Source organism: Mustelus asterias, chromosome 11 (assembly GCF_964213995.1).
Source record: "Mustelus asterias chromosome 11, sMusAst1.hap1.1, whole genome shotgun sequence".
Taxonomy (NCBI): Eukaryota; Metazoa; Chordata; class Chondrichthyes; order Carcharhiniformes; family Triakidae; genus Mustelus; species Mustelus asterias.
Genome location: NC_135811.1, coordinates 85,006,089 through 85,024,057, shown reverse-complemented (window position 1 = coordinate 85,024,057; position 17,969 = coordinate 85,006,089). Strand labels below are relative to the sequence as shown.

The window sequence follows — 17,969 nt, the reverse complement described above, 5'->3', positions numbered from 1 at the left end:
GTTTATTTATTAGTCACAAGCAAGGCTTACATTAACACTGCAATGAAGTTACTGTGATATTGCCACAGTCCAGCGCCTCTTTGGGTCAATGCAGCTAACCAGCACATCTTTCAGAATGCGGGAGGAAACCGGAGCACCAGGAGGAAACCCACCTGACGAAGGAGCAGCGCTCCGAAAGCTAGTGGATTTTGCTACCAAATAAACCTGTTGGACTTTAACCTGTTATTGTGAGACTTCTGACCATGCCGCCCCCCAGTGATGTTGAACTGTGACCAGTAGAGTCATAGCCCAGGTGCCACTGCAACAGTCTGCCAACAAAGATCATCATCTTACAACTTATATCTCCCAGTCCCACTATTCCAGGATCCCTTATTTGGCAATAGTCCAAGTTTCTCTCTTCCATTGGCTTAGGATGCAAGAGAGTCACCCCCACCTCTGTAACCAGAACGGTGCACACTAGAGGCATGTGTTCAGCTCGTTTCCCTGGGCTTTTCAGAGTTTACGTTCCACTGCAAACAAATAATGGCCAGAATTTTCTGGCCGTTCACACCCCGCCACCGCTTCGAGCGAGGATGGAGAATTTGGCGCTCAGCCATGGTGCCAGCTGAGGCAGAAACGTTTCCCTCTCATACAGACTCTTGCCCTCCATATATAGTTGATCAATTAAATTGTTTAACGATGAAGTGTGATTCTAACTTCCAACTACTTTTAGCCATTCCTTCAAAGTTGATAAAAAAAGAAACCCTAATTGTATCGTGGGCAATTAAGACAGCGTACAGCTGCTCCTACTCCAGACTCAAAGAAATGTAAAGTTCGAAAACATTGAAGTGACTGTTTCTCACAAACAACTGCATTCCTGTTCCAACTACAGCAATTCACACTGAACCATTACAAAAATGGTTCAGGAATTAAAAAAAACTGTAGTTGCTACAGATCCTAAAAATTAGTAGAATTATCAAAATCTTACATTACCCATGACTTGCTGATAATATTGGTATTCTCCCATTGTTCCCGGGCCTTCACCAGAGAATTCTTATTTAACACAATTGTGGAGCGCTATCAGTACAAAGTCTTCAATGGTTGAAGCAGAAGACCCACTATTATTATCTTCCCTGAACAATCAGAGATGAGCAATGATTATAGCCTCGCCAGTGTCAACACAGACTAAGCACAAATCCATATTTTTTACAAAAAAATACAATTGATTTGTTGTGTGCTGAATTGTTGAGGAGAAATACAACAGAGAGCGCTGCAGCGATTCCCTCATCTTATATTCTGGGTAAGGGCGCAGTATCTCAGATATTGCTTAAGTACTGGGGCTATGAGAGAGAATTGTCCATGGACACTGAGCAAAGCTTTCAGAGTAAGTTCGTACCAGATACTGCACATAGAAAAGCACTTCCGTGGGGTAAAGCCGTTATTTATTTTTTTAATATAAAAAGTTTCAGAGGGAGGATAATAAAAACCTATTCATCTACATGAATATATTTTAGCTAATGGTCCATCCATAATTGGATGAACTATCTTTTCCATTTTTTTTTGGGCCATCGTTTTCTTCTTGCTCTAGTGGGAGTGTAGAGAAGGTTCACCAGACCAATTCCTGGAATGGGAGGACTGACGTATGAGGAGAGATTGAGTCGGTTAGGATTACATTTACTGGGAGTTCAGAAGATTCAGGGGGGATCTCACAGAAACCTATAAAATTCTAACAGGACCAGGCAGTTTATTTTATTTATTTGTGTCACAAGTAGGCTTACATTAACACTGCAATGATGTTACTGTGAAAATCCCCTCATCGCTACACTCCAGCTCATGTTCGGATACACTGAGGGAGAATTTAGCATGGCCAATGCACCTAACCAGCATGTCTTTCAGACTGAGGGAGGAAACCGCAGCACCCGGAGGGAGCCCTCGCAAACATGGGGAGAATGTGCAAACTTCGCACAGACAGTGGCCCAAGTTGGGAATCAAACCCTGGTCCCTGGTGCTGTAAGGCAGCAGTGCTAACCACTGTTAAGTTTAAGTTTATTATTGTCACAAGTAAAGCTTACATTAACACTGCAATGAAGTTACTGTGAAATTCCCCTAGTCGCCACAGTCTGGCACCTGTCCAGGTCAATGCACCTAACCAGCACGTCTTTCAGAAAATGGGAGGAAACCGGAGCACCCGGAGGAAACCCACGCAGACACAGGGAGAATGTGCAAACTCCACATAGTCAATGACCCAAGCTGGGAATCAAACCTGGGTCCCGGGCACTGTGAAGCAGCAGTGCTCACCACTGTGCCATCGTGCCGCCCCGTTGATGCAAGAAGGATGTTCCCGAGGGTGGGGGTGTCCAAGGGCCAAATGGCCTCCTCCTGCTCCTGTTTTCTATGTTTCTAGTCTAGATTCTGGTCAATGTTAACCCATAGATGTTGATGATGGGGGATTCACTGATGGCAATGCCATTGAAAGTCAAAGGGCAATGGTTAGATTGTCTCTTGTCGGAGATGTCATTGCCTGGCACTTGTTTGGCACAAATGTCGCTTGCCACTTTTCAGCTCTATATTCCATGTTTGAACCATAGCTGTAATGAAATCAGCAGTTGAATGGCCCTGTAGGTCTACTGGAACAGGTTGGCTAGGGGTGTTGCAAATTCTGCAGCACATATCTTCAATACTATTGCTGGGATATTGTCAGAGCCTCGGGCCTTTGCAGTATCCAGTGCTTTCAGCTGTTTCTTGATATCACATGGAATGAATTGAATTGGCATCTGTGATGTTAGTGAGCTCAGGAGGAGGCCGAGCTGGATCATCCGCTTGGTACTTCTGCCTGAAGATTGTTGCAAATGTTTCAGTCTTGTCTTTTGACTAACCGTGCTGGGCTCCTCCATCATTGAGGTTGGGGATATTTGTGCAGCCTCTTCCTCCAGCGAGTTGTTTGGCTGTCCACCACCATTCACGACTGGATGTAGCAAGGCTACAGAGCTTAGATTTGATCATTGGTTGTGGAATCACTTAGCTCTGCTCATCACTTGCTGCGTAAGTTGTTTGGCATGCAAGTAGTCTGATGTTGCAATTTCATTAGGTTGACACCTCATTTGTAGGCATGCCTGGCATTGCTCCTTGCATGCCCACCTGCACACTTCATTGAACCAGGGTTGATCCCCTATCTTAGGTGGTAATGGTAGAGTGGGGGATATGCTGGGCCATGAGGTTACAGATTGTGGTCGAGTACAATTCTGCTCTGCTACTGATAGCCCACATTGTTCTTTATTGCCTAATCGTAACCTGTCAAAACCCTACCCAGTTTAGCAGAACGGCAATGCCACACAACACTATGCAGGGTTTCCTCAATGTGAAGATGGGACTTCATCTCCACAAGGACTGTGCAGTGGTCATTCCTACTGATCCCGTCATGGACAGATGCACCTGTAGCAGGTAAGTTGGTGAGGATGAGGTTAAGTTTGTTTTTCCTGCTTGTTGGTTCCCTCTCCACCTACCACAGGCCCAGTCAAGCAGTTATGTCCTTTAGGACTCGGCTAACTCAGCCTGCAGTGGTATTACCAAGCCACTCTTGATGGCTGCATACTGTGGACCCCCACACAGAGTACATTCTGCGTCCTTGACACACACAGTGCTTCCTCCAAATGGTGTTCAACACGGAGGAGCACGGAGTCATCAGCTGAGGATGGGAAGTGGGGGAGTCTGGTGCATGATAATCAGCAGGAGGTTTCCTTGCCCCCATTTGACCAGGTGCCATGAGACTTTATGGGGTCTGGAGTCGATGTTGAGGATTTTCAGGGCAACACCTTTCCGACTCTATACCACTGTGCCACCACTTCTGCTGGGTCTGTCCTGCTGGTGGGAGAAGATATAATCAGAGATGGTGATGGTGGTGTCCAGGTTATTGTCTGTGAAGTATGATCCTATGAGAATGAATACATCAGGCCGTTTCTTGGCTGGTCTGTAAGACAGCAGAGCCAATTTTGGCACTAGCCCCCAGGTGTTAGTAAGAGGTGGCTTTGCAAGGTCAACTGGGCTGGGTTTGCCATTGTCATTTCCAATGCATAGATCAATGCTAGGCGGTCCGTCCAGTTCTATTCCTTTCAGTTTTTTTAAAAACAGTTCGATACAACTAAGTGGCTTGATGGGCCATTTCAGGGGGTAATTAAGAGTCAACCACATTACTGTGGATCTGGAGTCTTGCGCAGGTCAGACCAGGTAAGGATGACAGATTTCCTTCCCTCGAGGACATTAGTGAATCAGATGGGTTTTAATGACAATTGACATTGGTTTCATGGTCATCATTAGACTTTTAATTCCAGTTTTTACTGAGTTTAAATTTCACCAATCCAAAGTACCTATTTATGCTGTTCCACAGACTGTTTGTTTATTCTAAAAGTGCCGCACAACAGATTGTAAGTAAAATTAGAACTCGTTGAATAAAAAGGCAGTAGCAACATGGATACAAAATTTGCTGAGTGACAGAATCAAAGTGTAGTGGTTCATGGTTGTTATTTCAGACTGTCATAGAAGTTCACAGCATGAAAACATCAGTCCAACTTGTCCATGCCGCCCTTTTTTTAAAAAACCCCAAAGCTAGTCCCAATTGCCCACATTTGGTCCATATTCCCCTATACCCATTTTACCCATGCAACTGTCTAAATGCTTTTTAAAAGACAAAATTGTATCCGCCTCTACTACTACCTCTGGCAGCTTGTTCCGGACACTCACCACCCTCTGAACAAATTGCCCCTCTGGACACTTTTGTATCTCTCCCCTTAAACCTATGCCCTCTAGTTTTAGACTTCCCGACCTTTGGGAAAAGATATTGACTATCCAGCTGATCTATGCCCCTCATTATTTTATAGACCTCTGTAAGATCACCCCTCAGCTTTCTACACTCCAGGGAAAAAAGTCCCAGTCTATCCTTATAAGTCAAATCATCAAGTCCCGGTAGCATCCTCGTAAATCTTTTCTGCACTCTTTCTAGTTTAATAATATCCTTTCTATAATAGGGTGACCAGACTGGAAGGAAGTTTATAATGAAGTTCCCCAGGGCTCAGTATTAGGATCCTTACTCTTCCTGATATATTAATGACCTCAACCCTGGTGAACACGATAAAATTTCAAAACTTGCAGCTGATATAAAACTTGGAAGTACTCTGAACTGTGAGGAGGAGAGAGTTCAATAAACCATAGACAGGTTGGTGGAACGGATGGACAAGTGGCAGATGAAATTTAATGCAGGAAAGGGTGAAGGGATTCATTTTGATGAGCAGAATGCAGAGACACAACACACAATAAAGGGTGCAATTCTAAAGGGGTGCAAGAGCAGAGGAACTTAAGTAGAAATGTGTATAAGTCATTGAAGATGGCAAGATAGGTTAAGAATGCGGTCAATAAGTCATATAGCATCCTGGGACTTTATCAGTAGAAACATAGAGTATAGAAGCAAGAGAGTTATGTTGAAACTGTATTAAACACTGCTTTGACCTCAACTGGAATACTGCATTCAGTTCTGGGCAACACACATAGAATCCTACAGTGCAGAAGGAGGCCATTCGGCCCATCGAGTCTGCACTGACCACAATCCCACCCAGGCCCTTTCTCCATAACCTCATGCATTTACCCTAGCTAGTCCCCTGACACCAAGGGGCAATTTAGCATGGCCAATCCACCTAACCCGCACACCTTTGGACTGTGGGAGGAAACCGGAGCACCCAGAGGAAACCTACACAAACACGGGGAGAATGTGCAAACTCCACACAGACAGTGACCCAAGGTGGTAATCATAGAATCATCATAGAATCATAGAATTCCTACAGTGCAGGAGGCGGCTATTTGGCCCATCAAGTCTGCACTGACAACAATCCCACCCAGGCCCTATTCCCACAACCCCATGCATTTAACCTAGCGAGTCCCCCTGATACTAAGGGGCAATTTAGCAAGTCCAATCCGCCTAACTCGCACATCTTTGGAGTGTGGGAGGAAACCGGAGCACCCAGAGGAAACCCACGCAGGCACGGAGAGAATGTGCAAACTCCACACAGACAGTGACCTGAGGCCGGAATCGAACCCGGGTCCCCGGCGCTGTGAGGCAGCAGTGCTAACCACCATGCCACAGAATGTGAAGACGTTAGAGAGGGTACAGAAAATATTGACGAGGAAGGTTCTAGGGATGAGATGCTTCATTATGTAGGGAGATTGGAGAAGCTGGGACTGTTCTCCTTGGAGATTAGACAGTTGGGAGGAGAATTGATAGAGGTATTCAAAATCATGAAGGGTCTGGACAGAGTAGGTAATGAGAAACTATTCCCATTGGTGGAAGGATGGAGAAGCAGAGGGCACAGGCTTAAGGTGATTGGCAGAAGAAGCAATGGCGACCTGAGGAGAACCTTTTTCACACAGCGAGTGTTCAGACCTGGAATGCACAGTCTAAGACTGTAGTGGAGGCAGCTTCAATCGAGGCATTCAAGAGGGAATTGAATTATCTGCATGGAAGAATGCGCAGGGCTACAGGGAGATGGTGGGGGAAGGGGGTTGTGACGGTACATAAACTACTCCTTCAGAGAGGCAGTACAAACACAACAGGCCAAATGCCCTTCTTTTGTGCTCTACCCATGCTATGCTTCTACGTTGACTTATCATTCCCAATATTTCTTAGTATCATACATTTTTACTACATGGGAAAACAGAAAATGATGTTACTTTTGCATTGTCCTAACAATGTGTATTCACCTCAATCAGTAGAGCACCCTCTACTGCATCAGTGAGATATTTCTATTTGCTCTACCAAATGTCTCCAGGGTAATTTTTTTTCCCCCTTCATGGGATGTCTGAACATGTCGAATTAGCCCAACGGTCATATTATGTCAAAATCTTAACTCGACAGAGAGGAACCTTCCAGATCAACATTCTGGATGTGAATATGAGTCAGAGTTCTGGCTGCACCTACCTAACATTACCTCAGCCAGTAATAGACTTCATGGAAATTAGGCTGAGCTATAATATCTTAGGAAAGTTAATGCTTTTGTAGCAAGAACCTTATCTCACAATTAAAGTAGCAGATTACTGCAAGACTGGACACAAATGTGCTAACTATTTGTCCAACAGTGCAATCTCCAAACTAATGATTCTTTTACATTAGAAACAAAAGCATATTCCTACTTTTCCACCTTCACACTGACATTCTGCTGCTAGCCTGACTTGCCATCTATATCTTACACCTACTCGTTGTCTAACTGTGGGATGTGTCAAGGGTAGATTCTCTATATGATATTAAAGGAGCATTGGTATGCTAGTAGTGTGACCAAGAATATTGTTGTGACAGTTGTTTGTAATGAACCGCAATGGTATCTGACACCACAAGCTGTGTCTACATAAAAATATAATTTTCACAATCCATATTCATTAACAGCACAACAAGAGCATCACAATAGTTTAGATCTGTTGTTGCCAATACTTTCTTATCAACCAATATAGAAATATAGAAGCGGTTTGTGGAGTGGGCTATTTTTCAGTTTTCTGGAGTGATCACATCTCTTTGAAGGACCTGGATCGCTTCAAGGTGCTGGGAAAAACCATGACCACACTGATGGCGTGTGGTGCCATGTCCACCTTGATCCCAGGAATCCAGCAAAGAGTTCATTTACCACCATCGGCCTGGCCATCAGCTTCACAACACTGCAGTGAAGTCGAATGAGAGTGTTTCAGGAAATCCACCCCAGCAACTCACTGGGCTGATACCTTGGGCTTCACAGACACGTTCTGATACATCTACAGCAAACAGTTACTGATCAAAATCATTCCCTTTAAACATGCAACTTCCATGACTTAAATTTAAAGCTATCAAACTAAGCACAGTTAGACAACACGTGCACTGATTTTTTTTTGCATTCAATGCTCCGTGATGTTTAATACGGTCACATGATGTGAAATAACAGCTGGGATGTAGCAAGTCATCAGCTGGGTCGTTTCAGTGAGATTCAGGAACCCACTCATGAATATGACATAAAATGCATGCACCACACTTTTTTGGGGGGGATAAGATGGAGTAATGAAAAATTTCCAAACAAGGTTTTTGCGGATAAGGTCAAAAGTAATGTAAAATTTCCAAACAAGGTGTTTTTTTTTGAGATAAGCTCAATAGTAATGTAAAATTTACAAGCAAGGTTTTTTGAGGATAAGTCAAAAGTAATGTAAATTTACAAATAAGGTTTATTTGGGATAAGTTCAAGAGTAATGTAAAACTTCCCATGATTTTTTTTCCGGGGTGGGGTGTATAAGGTGAAGAGTAATGTAAAAATTCCAAGCAAGGTTTTTTGGGGATAAAGCCAAGAGTACGGCAACATTTCCAATTTTTTTATTTAAAGAAAGAAGAATTAGCAAAGACTCACTGAGGTAAAGTTCTGCGGTCCACACATGTCCCCTCGGTACTTGCAGGAGAGAAGCATGTCATCCAGCTGGTGACCCAAGCGGTCCATGAAATCCAGGCTGATGCCATCAAAGCTGCGGGGTGGCAGAAAGAGGCGGAAATCCGAAAGTTTTTGGAACCACTGTTGCCGGTCCTCTTTGATGAGCTCAATGACCAGAGGCCGGGCAGTGCGGTTCTCCGTGAGCAACCCCAGCCACTGGCCCGCATAGTACAGGTCACTTTTGGTCAGTTGGTAAAAGCGGATGGGGTTATTGTTGCAGATGGTGAGGGCGGGGAAGTTCAGCTCCTTGGTCCACTCCATGTGGAACCTGGTGTGGGAGGGGAAGGAGAGCAGATAGAGGAAGCGATTGGAGGACCAGGAGATGAGAAACCCCAACGAGGTGCAAAAAGCCAAGAACCAAACCACCCGGTGGTGCAGGGAGTAGTGCTGCGAGCAGATGTATTTGATCCCGTGGACTTTTGCCTGCTTCACGAAGGTCAGTGTTATCCCTTTAATGCTCTGAGGTCGCCCCCTCCCTCGGGCTGCCACCTCCTGTGGGTGGGCATGGGAGCCTCTGCCTTCCTGGGCACCCTCCAAGGCCATGACTCCCCAGTGGCTCACTCCAACAGCCGCAACTTCCTCAAGACAACACTGAAATCTGCTCCCCCACATTCAGTCAGCTGGGCTGCAAGGAGTGACTACAACATCGAAATCCAAGTTCAGGCAGCTCAGGGAGAGAGAGAGGGAGGAAGGGAAATCAGGTGGCCACTCGCCAGAGATTTCACTCCAACTTTTCCACACACTAGTTGACAGGCTTCAAGTTAGAACCGTGTGAGCTCCATCTGCAAGAAAATTAAATCCCTTTTGTATTTCATCAACTTTTAATCAATGCTTCTTTCTGCCCTGGGTCAGGACGAGTACTCTGCCAGCAATACACCAACCCCCTCACTCACTCACACACACAAATATACATGTACTCAGCTAATGTTCTGCCTGGTATACACTCACCCTCACACATACACACAAATGTACATGTACTCTGCGAGTGTTCTGTCAGGTATACACTCATCACCTCACTCACATACATACACACACAAATGTATGTGTCCTCTGCCAGGTATACACTAATCAACCCCCCCCCCCACCCCACCCCACACACACACAAATGTACATGAACTCTGCTAGTATTCTGCCAGGTATACATTAACCCCCACCCCCTACACACACAAATGTACATGTACTCTGTTCGTGTTCTGCTCAGTATACACTAACCCTCACACAAATGTACATGTACTCCGCACATGCACTGTCAGCTATACACTAACCCCCTCATTCCCACACACACATAGTACATGTACTTGGCTAGTGCTCTGCTAAGTATACACCAACCCTCACACACATATACAAATGTACATGTACTTTGCAAGTGTTCTGCCAGGTGTACACTAATCCCCTCACTCACACAAATGTACATGTACTCTGCTAGTGTTTTGCCATGTGTACACTAATCCCCTTACTCACACAAATGTACATATACTCTGCTAGTGTTCTGCCAGGTATACACTCACCCCCTCACACACACAAACGTACATGTACTTTGCAAGTGTTCTGCCAGGTGTACACTAATCCCCTCACTCACACAAATGTACATATACTCTGCTAGTGTTCTGCCAGGTAAACACTTACCCCCTCTCACACACACAAATGGACATGTACTTGGCTAGTGTTTTGCCGGGTATACACTTACCCCCTCACTCTCTCTCAGACACACACAAATATACATGTACTCACACGGAACTCATGCTGCCGAGTTGAAAGGCAGCGAAACTGCCCGCCGCTCCCTGGCAGGGGGCTGCATTGCCTCCAGCCCGCTGGCTCAGACACTCCGCTGCCTCTCAGTAGTTACCAGTCTGCCTCCCCACGCTCGCTTCTCTCTTTCAGTCGCCGCACCGGCTTCATCCTTGGAGGGGAAGTTGGAGCGGGGCTCAGAGCCGGGAAGCTGCCGGGCTGCTGTGTGTCTCTGTTGTATTCGGTGCTGAGTGCGTGTCTCTCTCTGTTGCATTCGCTCCTCACTCCTCGGCTGCTGATGGAGAGGGCTGCGGGCTGGCTTCACTTGTTTCCATGTCTACAGCAACACACTCTCCCCCCCCCCCGCTCCCCAAGCCCGCGGTGCGGCTGCCACAAGAAAACCTCTCTCACTTTGAAGATCTCCGTGTAATGAAGGAGCCAGGTGCCAGGCGAATGTGTAAAGGAGGGAGAGAGGGGGTGGCTGCGACCAATTGTGAAAAAGGGCAGGGAGCGCCCTCGCCAATAGGCTGCAAGTGGGTAATGATTAATTCATAGCCAGGCAATTCTAATTCTTCAACAGAGAGAGAGGAAAAAGCAACGCTCCGGTCATGTTAACCTGTTCGCTGCTTGTGGAGCCTGTCCGCACTCCGGGACAAGTTTATCACCGCTCAGGGAGCCCTGGAGAGTTGCTGTGTCTCTCTCTGCCATCCCACTGGATCATTATTCAGATCCCTGTCCAGCACACATTGTGGTGGATCCACACACACACACACACACAGAGGCAGAGCCAGGTCCCAACGTGAGCAGACAGCAGGTTTAAAGCAGCAATCTCTCTCTCCCTCCAACATTCCCCTCTCAAGTTGCGTTTCCCCGCTCTAGCCTTTGCGCTAGATCTGCGGCGGATGCTTTGTGGTGCCTGTTTCTGAATGCAAAAGGCGCAATTCTGGCGAGTTCAGATCGCATTTGGCTGCCATCCCAGTGTATCTCCACCTCCAGGGGACCTGTACCCGGGACGCCAGGATCCCCTTTGATTTATATTTTATGTATGTGTGTGTATATATATATATTATATAACTGGACATCATAGCCGAGGACACGATTGAATTCATTTGGAAAGTGATAGACATTCCCTAATATTAGAGTCCTGAGCCAAGCCATTTTCTCTCCCCATCTTTAACCCACAGACTGTCTTGTAGATTCTGACCCGGCTTCTCTGCAGACCTGGGAAATTGATAGGTTTTGCCGCAAATCTTCATTTTTAAAAAACTGCAATAACTCTCTGCCTGACGCCAAGCTGTTGTTAAACCCCAGTTGGTCAGTTTAGGAAATGTGTGCAGGGATAGGTTGCAAATGGACCATTGATTAAACAAGCAGACTCCTCTTAAACTTTGTTTCAAGGCCAAACATGTTAATCCCTCATCTGTCTTCACCATCACAACATTAATCCTTCTTATGGGGTCAAAATAAATTCAATGTGTTAGGATTCGAATTAATCCATAGATACTGAAGTCAAGCTTGTTTCCTGTGTTTTAGCTGATACTACTAACGCTCTCAAAAGAATAAACAAACCCTCACTGGTCGAGAATCTAACTATCTGTAATTCATTGGCTCAAAATTTGTAAAGGCTGGCAGCTTTAAAAGGCTTTGTCGAAACTGTATTTCCCCCTAATGAATTTTATACTGTCAATGTCTACAATGTAGAGCAATGAGAGCTGTGTGGTTGGCCCCTTCACTGAGGTTCAAATAGTCCAGCATCTCCAAATCAACTCCTCCAGCCTCTCTCCCATCCTTTGCAAACAAAAAGTTAGGTTCCGACAGATTTAATCTGCCATCGTCCCGCCTTCCTTTCACTTCGGCCTCCATCACCTGTTCATGTGTAAAGTACTTAGTTATCCAAGGATGCAACATAAGAAAACAAAGTCAAGCGAGCATAATGTGCTGCACAGGACTCTGTGCACCACCTGAGACTGTGAGCCAGTATCCAGAACTGTTGTTACATTAGAAAGTGGAAGGGTCCTGGAAGCAGATTCAATAATAACTTTATATTTAAAAAATATGCACTTGAAAAAGAAGAAATGATACAGCTATGAGGAAAGAGCAGGACAGTGGGCGGCACGGTGGCACAATGGTTAGCACTGCTGTCTCACAGCACCCAGGTCCTGGGTTCAATTCCGGTCTTGGTCACTGTCTGTGCGGAGCCTGCACATTCTCCCCGTGTCTGCGTCGGTTTCCTCCAAGTGCTCCAGTTTCCTCCCACAGTCCAAAAATGTGCGGGTTAGGTTGATTGGCCATGCTAGGTTGACCCTAATGTCAAGGGATTAGCAGGGCAAATGTGTGGGGTTACGGGAATAGGGCCTGGGTGGGATTGTGGTTGGTGCAGACTCGATGGGCCAAATGGCCTCCTTCTGCATTGTAGTGATTCTATGAATTGGATAGCTTGTTCAAAGAGTGCACAAGGCATGATTGGCTGAATGGCCTCCTGTGCTGAATGATTGTACAACTATCAGGCAAGGGGTTTTCACTAAGCATAAGCTGTCATCGGGATTTTCTGGCCACACTCGCCCCAAGACTGGAAAATCCCACCCGAGGTCAACGGACCTTTGCATTATCCTGTCCCGCCCACTACAATCCCCATAGCGGGTGGGTGGGAAAATTCCGCTCTCAGAAAGTCTAATTCAGTGAGGGATGGTGTGACCTTATAACCTTCTGTTTGAGAGCAGATTTCCACTCCATCTGACGAAGGAGGAGCGCTCCGAAAGCTAATGGTATTTGCTACCAAATAAACCTGTTAGACTTTAAGCTGGTGTTGTTAAAACTCTTACTGTGACCTTATAACTACAGAATATAGAGTCCTACCCAGATGTGAGGAGGAAAAACATGTTCTTCTCCTGATTGTCCGGTGTATTGTACATTGTTCGAGACTGCTGTTGTTTGTCTTTGAAATTGAGCATTGCATGACATCACACATTAGAAAACTGTTCAACTTTGAAACGCAGGATAAATTCTGCTGAAATCTGAGATGTGTTAACATTTTTAAAAATATCTGCTTTTGTATCTTATACTGCTAAAATGCATATATGTATCATCTTGTTCATCTGCCTTCCATCACATACAGCTGTTTTTTTAAAAATCCCATACTTGGCAGCTAAACTATTTCTAAAGTGCACTTGTCACATGCACAGCTGTCTGAATGCTCAACATAGAATAGAACATAGAACAGTACAGCACAGAACAGGCCCTTTGCTGATGACACCAAGATTGGTGGAGTAGTGGATGAGGTGGAGGGCTGTTGTAGGCTGCAAAGAGACATTGATAGGACGCAGGGCTGGGCCGAAAAATGGCAGATGGAGTTTAACCCTGATAAGTGCGATGTCATTCATTTTGGTAGGAAAAATTTGAATGCGGATTACAGGGTCAACGGCAGGGTTCTGAGGAATGTGGAGGAACAGAGAGATCTTGGGGTTCATAGCCACAGATCTCTGAAGGTTGCCACTCAAGTGGATAGAGCCGTGAAGAAGGCCTATGGTGTGTTAGCGTTTATTAACAGGGGGTTTGAGTTTAAGAGCTGTGGGGTTATGCTGCAACTGTACAGGACCTTGGTGAGACCACATTTGGAATATTGTGTGCAGTTCTGGTCACCTCACTACAAGAAGGATGTGGAAGCATTCAATGCTGATTCTTATCTTTAATATGTTTCAGGAAAAATAACAATCCGCTTTTCCTTTGATTATTCTGAATATTTGTTCACCAGTTTTTCTATCAGACACTCAGTGGCACTTGCTAAACATTTATTTTATCATTACTGACCTGTTTCATCTGAGACTATTTAACTTCATTTGTTTTTACCGCACCTAAAACCTTTAAAATGTAGATTAGGTTCTCTCACATAACTGCATCTGACCACATTTCCTCCATAAATAATTGACACCTCCAGTTCACCAATTCTGAAAAAAAAACATGTTTGCAGCTTTGTAGCAAAGAAATTAGCCAGTCCCCCAAGCTATTCTTGAAAATATTGGAAACATATTTCTCCTACTGTGGCAAAAAAAAGTTTTCTTACTTTTTATTGTTTTCTTTTTTATTACTCAGCATTTCCCACATAAACATGTGTCACCGCAATGGGAAATTTTACTGAGTGAGATCTACCTCTACCTTCACCAGCTAGTCATAACTTACTGAACTGTTTAAAGAGAATCTGCTTCATTTATTTTTTTAAATACAAGAAATAAAACTACCAAAGATGGCTGCCACCAGTCACATGATGCCTGGTATTATAAGTTGACCACTTTCAGGAAACTTCCTATATGGATTGCACCGCAGACCTGCCCTGACATGATATGGGGGAGGGACTCTTGACAGAAAATCTTTAAAAAATGCAAAGTGCTTTATTTTAATCAACTGTAACTCTGTCAAGGCAAGACAATGGGGAACCTGATATAATCAACAGACACACAAACCACCTGTGGAGGACAAAATAGCCTATCTCTACTATCTGGAAGTTTGTCAAAGGTTTGAGAAAAAAGATCAAAAATGGGATTATTTGTTCTACAACAATGACTGCAAGATATGTTAATCACATTTCTTGGAATATACAGACAGGAGGTTTTCTGAAGAACTGGTTTTGCCAAGCCAGAAACAGAGAGGAGTCTTCAAAGTCATGTTGAAAAACTGCTGAAGGAAGCTGTAAGGACTCTTTCTCCCTCTCAAAGCTGAGGAAAGCACTATCTCACAACAGTCTAAAAATCATTCACAGAGATTGTGTGTTTCCGTCAGAAAGAACTTCAAGAGAAACTCATCGATTTCTGGGAAATGGGTTACAGAATTAATAGCAAAGAAGTTGTCATTAAAATTTAACTCCAGGATTTTAAAGGAAGCCAGTTCATTTCAGCCAGCTGCAACGTTCAGCAGTGTACACCTCAAAGATAAGCCAAGAACTTAATCGCATACTCTTTTAACTTTTATTTGAATTCAAACTTAACTTACTTTTGATATCTATGTGTGTGTGTCACCACACCTTTATTATTTTTTCTCAGGTTTAGCAACTACTAAACTTGTTCCTTCTTAACTCAAGGCAACTTGGTTTCATTGGCCCCTTATTAAAAATGTAAAAACACTTGGATTTGGAAAAGGTATCCAATGGGGAAAACATTTTTTTTACAAAAAATCTTTGTTGTGATCAACTGAGGTGGCTGAATAAAGCTGAGCCAGTTTGTTCCTTCTCACCTAGTCTTAACACATGTTATACAAGGACAGTGCAATCATCCAATTGCAGAAAGAATATTGTGATTTTTAATCATATTTCTCTACAACAGAGCATCCAGGTGAAGTCTGCGTGGGGTCTGGGGAATGGCTTGAGCAACACCCCTTCCAAGTGCTGGATTTTTCCATTGCAGCCTGGTGGATGCACCAGCAGTGTCCAAGAATGGCATTTGCACCCATTTGTCCCATGCCAGTTAAGTGCGCTACTTTGATTCCACAAATTCTGGCTAGGTAAGTTACTAGAGGATGCTGATGGGAACAATACTAGTAATTCTCCCAGTGGATTGTCAAAGCCTTTGTCTGTAATACCAGTTTAAATCAACAGCCACAGGTAGGCAGGAGAATGTATTTATTGTATGACATTCTTTGCTCTGGTGTTCCAAATGCACCAGAAAAAACATGGGCTGCAATTGTAACCTCTTTAAACTGACTATCAATAATTACATTACTGGAATGTTCCCATTAGCAAGCTGCACATGTTGTAGGTGCTACAGTATTGAATGAAATTCAATAGATTTATGAGTGCTCCAAATAAACCAGGATACAGCTCAACGGTAAATAAAGCAGGCCATTTAGGCCAATGCAATTTTTCTTAGTAATGCAATGCTTGGAATTGGGTGCAAACCAGGAGATGGAGTGTGGGGATATAAGGGGTATGTGCTCAAATAAGCATGACGTGACAAGCGGTGTTCCCCTTGATCTGTTCTGGGGCATCAACTTAACTTTATTTATTAATGTCACAGGCAGGCTTACATTAATACTGCAATGACGTTACTGTGAAAATCCCTGAATTGTCTGCTCAGGTACACTGAGGGAGAATTTAGCACCTAACCAGCATATCTTTCGAACTATGGTAGGAAATCCACACAGACACAGGGAGAATGTGCAGACTCCGCATAGGAAGTGACCCAAGCTGGGAATCGAACCCGGCTGCTGTGAGGTACCTTGCCACCATGCCATCCTTTTCACTATGTTTATTAATTATTAGATGCAGGAGTAATGAGTCATATATCCATATTTTTGGATGGCACTACATTGGGAGGGAGACTATACAGTGCAGATGTGAGTAGAAAGAGGATAGAAAGATTAAGCATTTGAGAAAAGTATGGCAGATGGAGTTTAGTGTGGGTTAAGTGGGAGCCCAATGTAGACGCAAGAAAAATAAATCGGAATATTTTCTAAAACGGTGTGAAACAATTACTATACAAGTGTGGAGAGATTTCAAAGTTCAGGTAGACAAATTATTGAAAATTAGTAGGTAGGTACAAAAAGCAATTGAAATGGGGAAAGGGGTATTGATCTTTATCTCAAAAGGGCCAGATTACAAGAGGAGGGATTTATGCTGTACTGGAGTACTTCATTCAGTTTTGGGCATCGCACCTTAGGACAGACATATTGGCCTTGGTAGGGCTGCATTGTACAGGTTCACCAGAATGATACCACAGCTTAGAGCATGGAATTAAGCTTTGCTCTTATTCCTTGCATGCAGAAGATTGAGGGATGATCTGTGTTTAAAATAGTAAAAGGGTACAGTCACATAGAAAAAGATAAATTATTTCCCCAATAGGGTAATCAAAAATGAGGAGATAGAAATTAAAAATTTAGGAGGGAAATTGGGAAACTCTTTTACACACAAAGGTTAGAAATCTAGAATTATCTTGAAAACAGATGATCGATATTGGGGCATTTTATGGTTACAAGACAGATTGATATATTTTTCAGAATAGTATCAAGGAATATGGAGATGAGGTGGGCAAGTGGAGTTGAGGTACAGATCAGCCATGATCTAATTGAAGGGGCTGAATGGTTCACTCTCTATTTTCTTAAGAAACAAGGATCTTAACATTTGAGGGTAATAACAAAGGAGTGGGTCCCATGATATGAGAACACTGCCACTCTGCCCCCTCAGTGTATTCTAGAGTCTTGAAGCCTTCAGAAGTCTATCCAAAGAACCAACAGTAAGTTGCAGGAAGGCCAATGATTCAAAAGGACTGTGAAAGGGATTTCCAGGCTACAGCAGCATTTGCATGAAGCGGGCTCTGGTAATATTGAGCAGCTTGTTAGGATTTGGCAGCTTTCAGAGGTTACACTCAGGTCCAACTGACTTTGGGAGACGGAGGGATGAGCACAACCTAACTTGCACTTGCTTCCTTTCAAACAACCAGGCAGCTCCTCTGGACTGTGATCCGGATCAGTGTCCTTCTCAGTAGCATCGAACCTCGGCATTTCCAGTTGTTGAGTACTTGCTCCTTTAAGTTTGTTTTATGTACTTGTTACCCGATTGTTGTGTTTACCAATTTATGTAATCTCTACTCAACATAAATTTCCACAAAAAAGTACCCCCTACATGTTTAAAAGTTAATTACTAATGCAGTTTTAAAACATTATATAATAGAACGTAATTAAGCCATAAAATTCTGGGGATGTGCAGCACCTCTGCCTTGCTTGTTCAAAACATTGATGAGAGTTAGTTGTTGGGGCGGCACGGTGGCACTGCTGCCTCACAGCGCCAGGGACCTGGGT

General features: G+C 44.0%; 1 protein-coding gene across 2 annotated transcripts in view; it reads right to left on the bottom strand.

The window, feature by feature from the left end:
* LOC144500635 (acid-sensing ion channel 2-like) overlaps positions 1 to 17,969 on the bottom strand; it is a 1,309,014-nt gene that overhangs the window by 478,770 nt on the left and 812,275 nt on the right. The window contains exon 1 of one of the 2 annotated variants that reach the window (XM_078223891.1): positions 8,382 to 9,241. The exons of the other annotated variant lie outside the window; for it this stretch is intronic. Coding sequence (XP_078080017.1) covers positions 8,382 to 9,071 — 690 coding nt within the window. The 5' untranslated portion in view covers positions 9,072 to 9,241. Of the gene's footprint in view, positions 1 to 8,381; positions 9,242 to 17,969 lie in introns of those variants that run through there. 2 annotated transcript variants of the gene reach the window in all.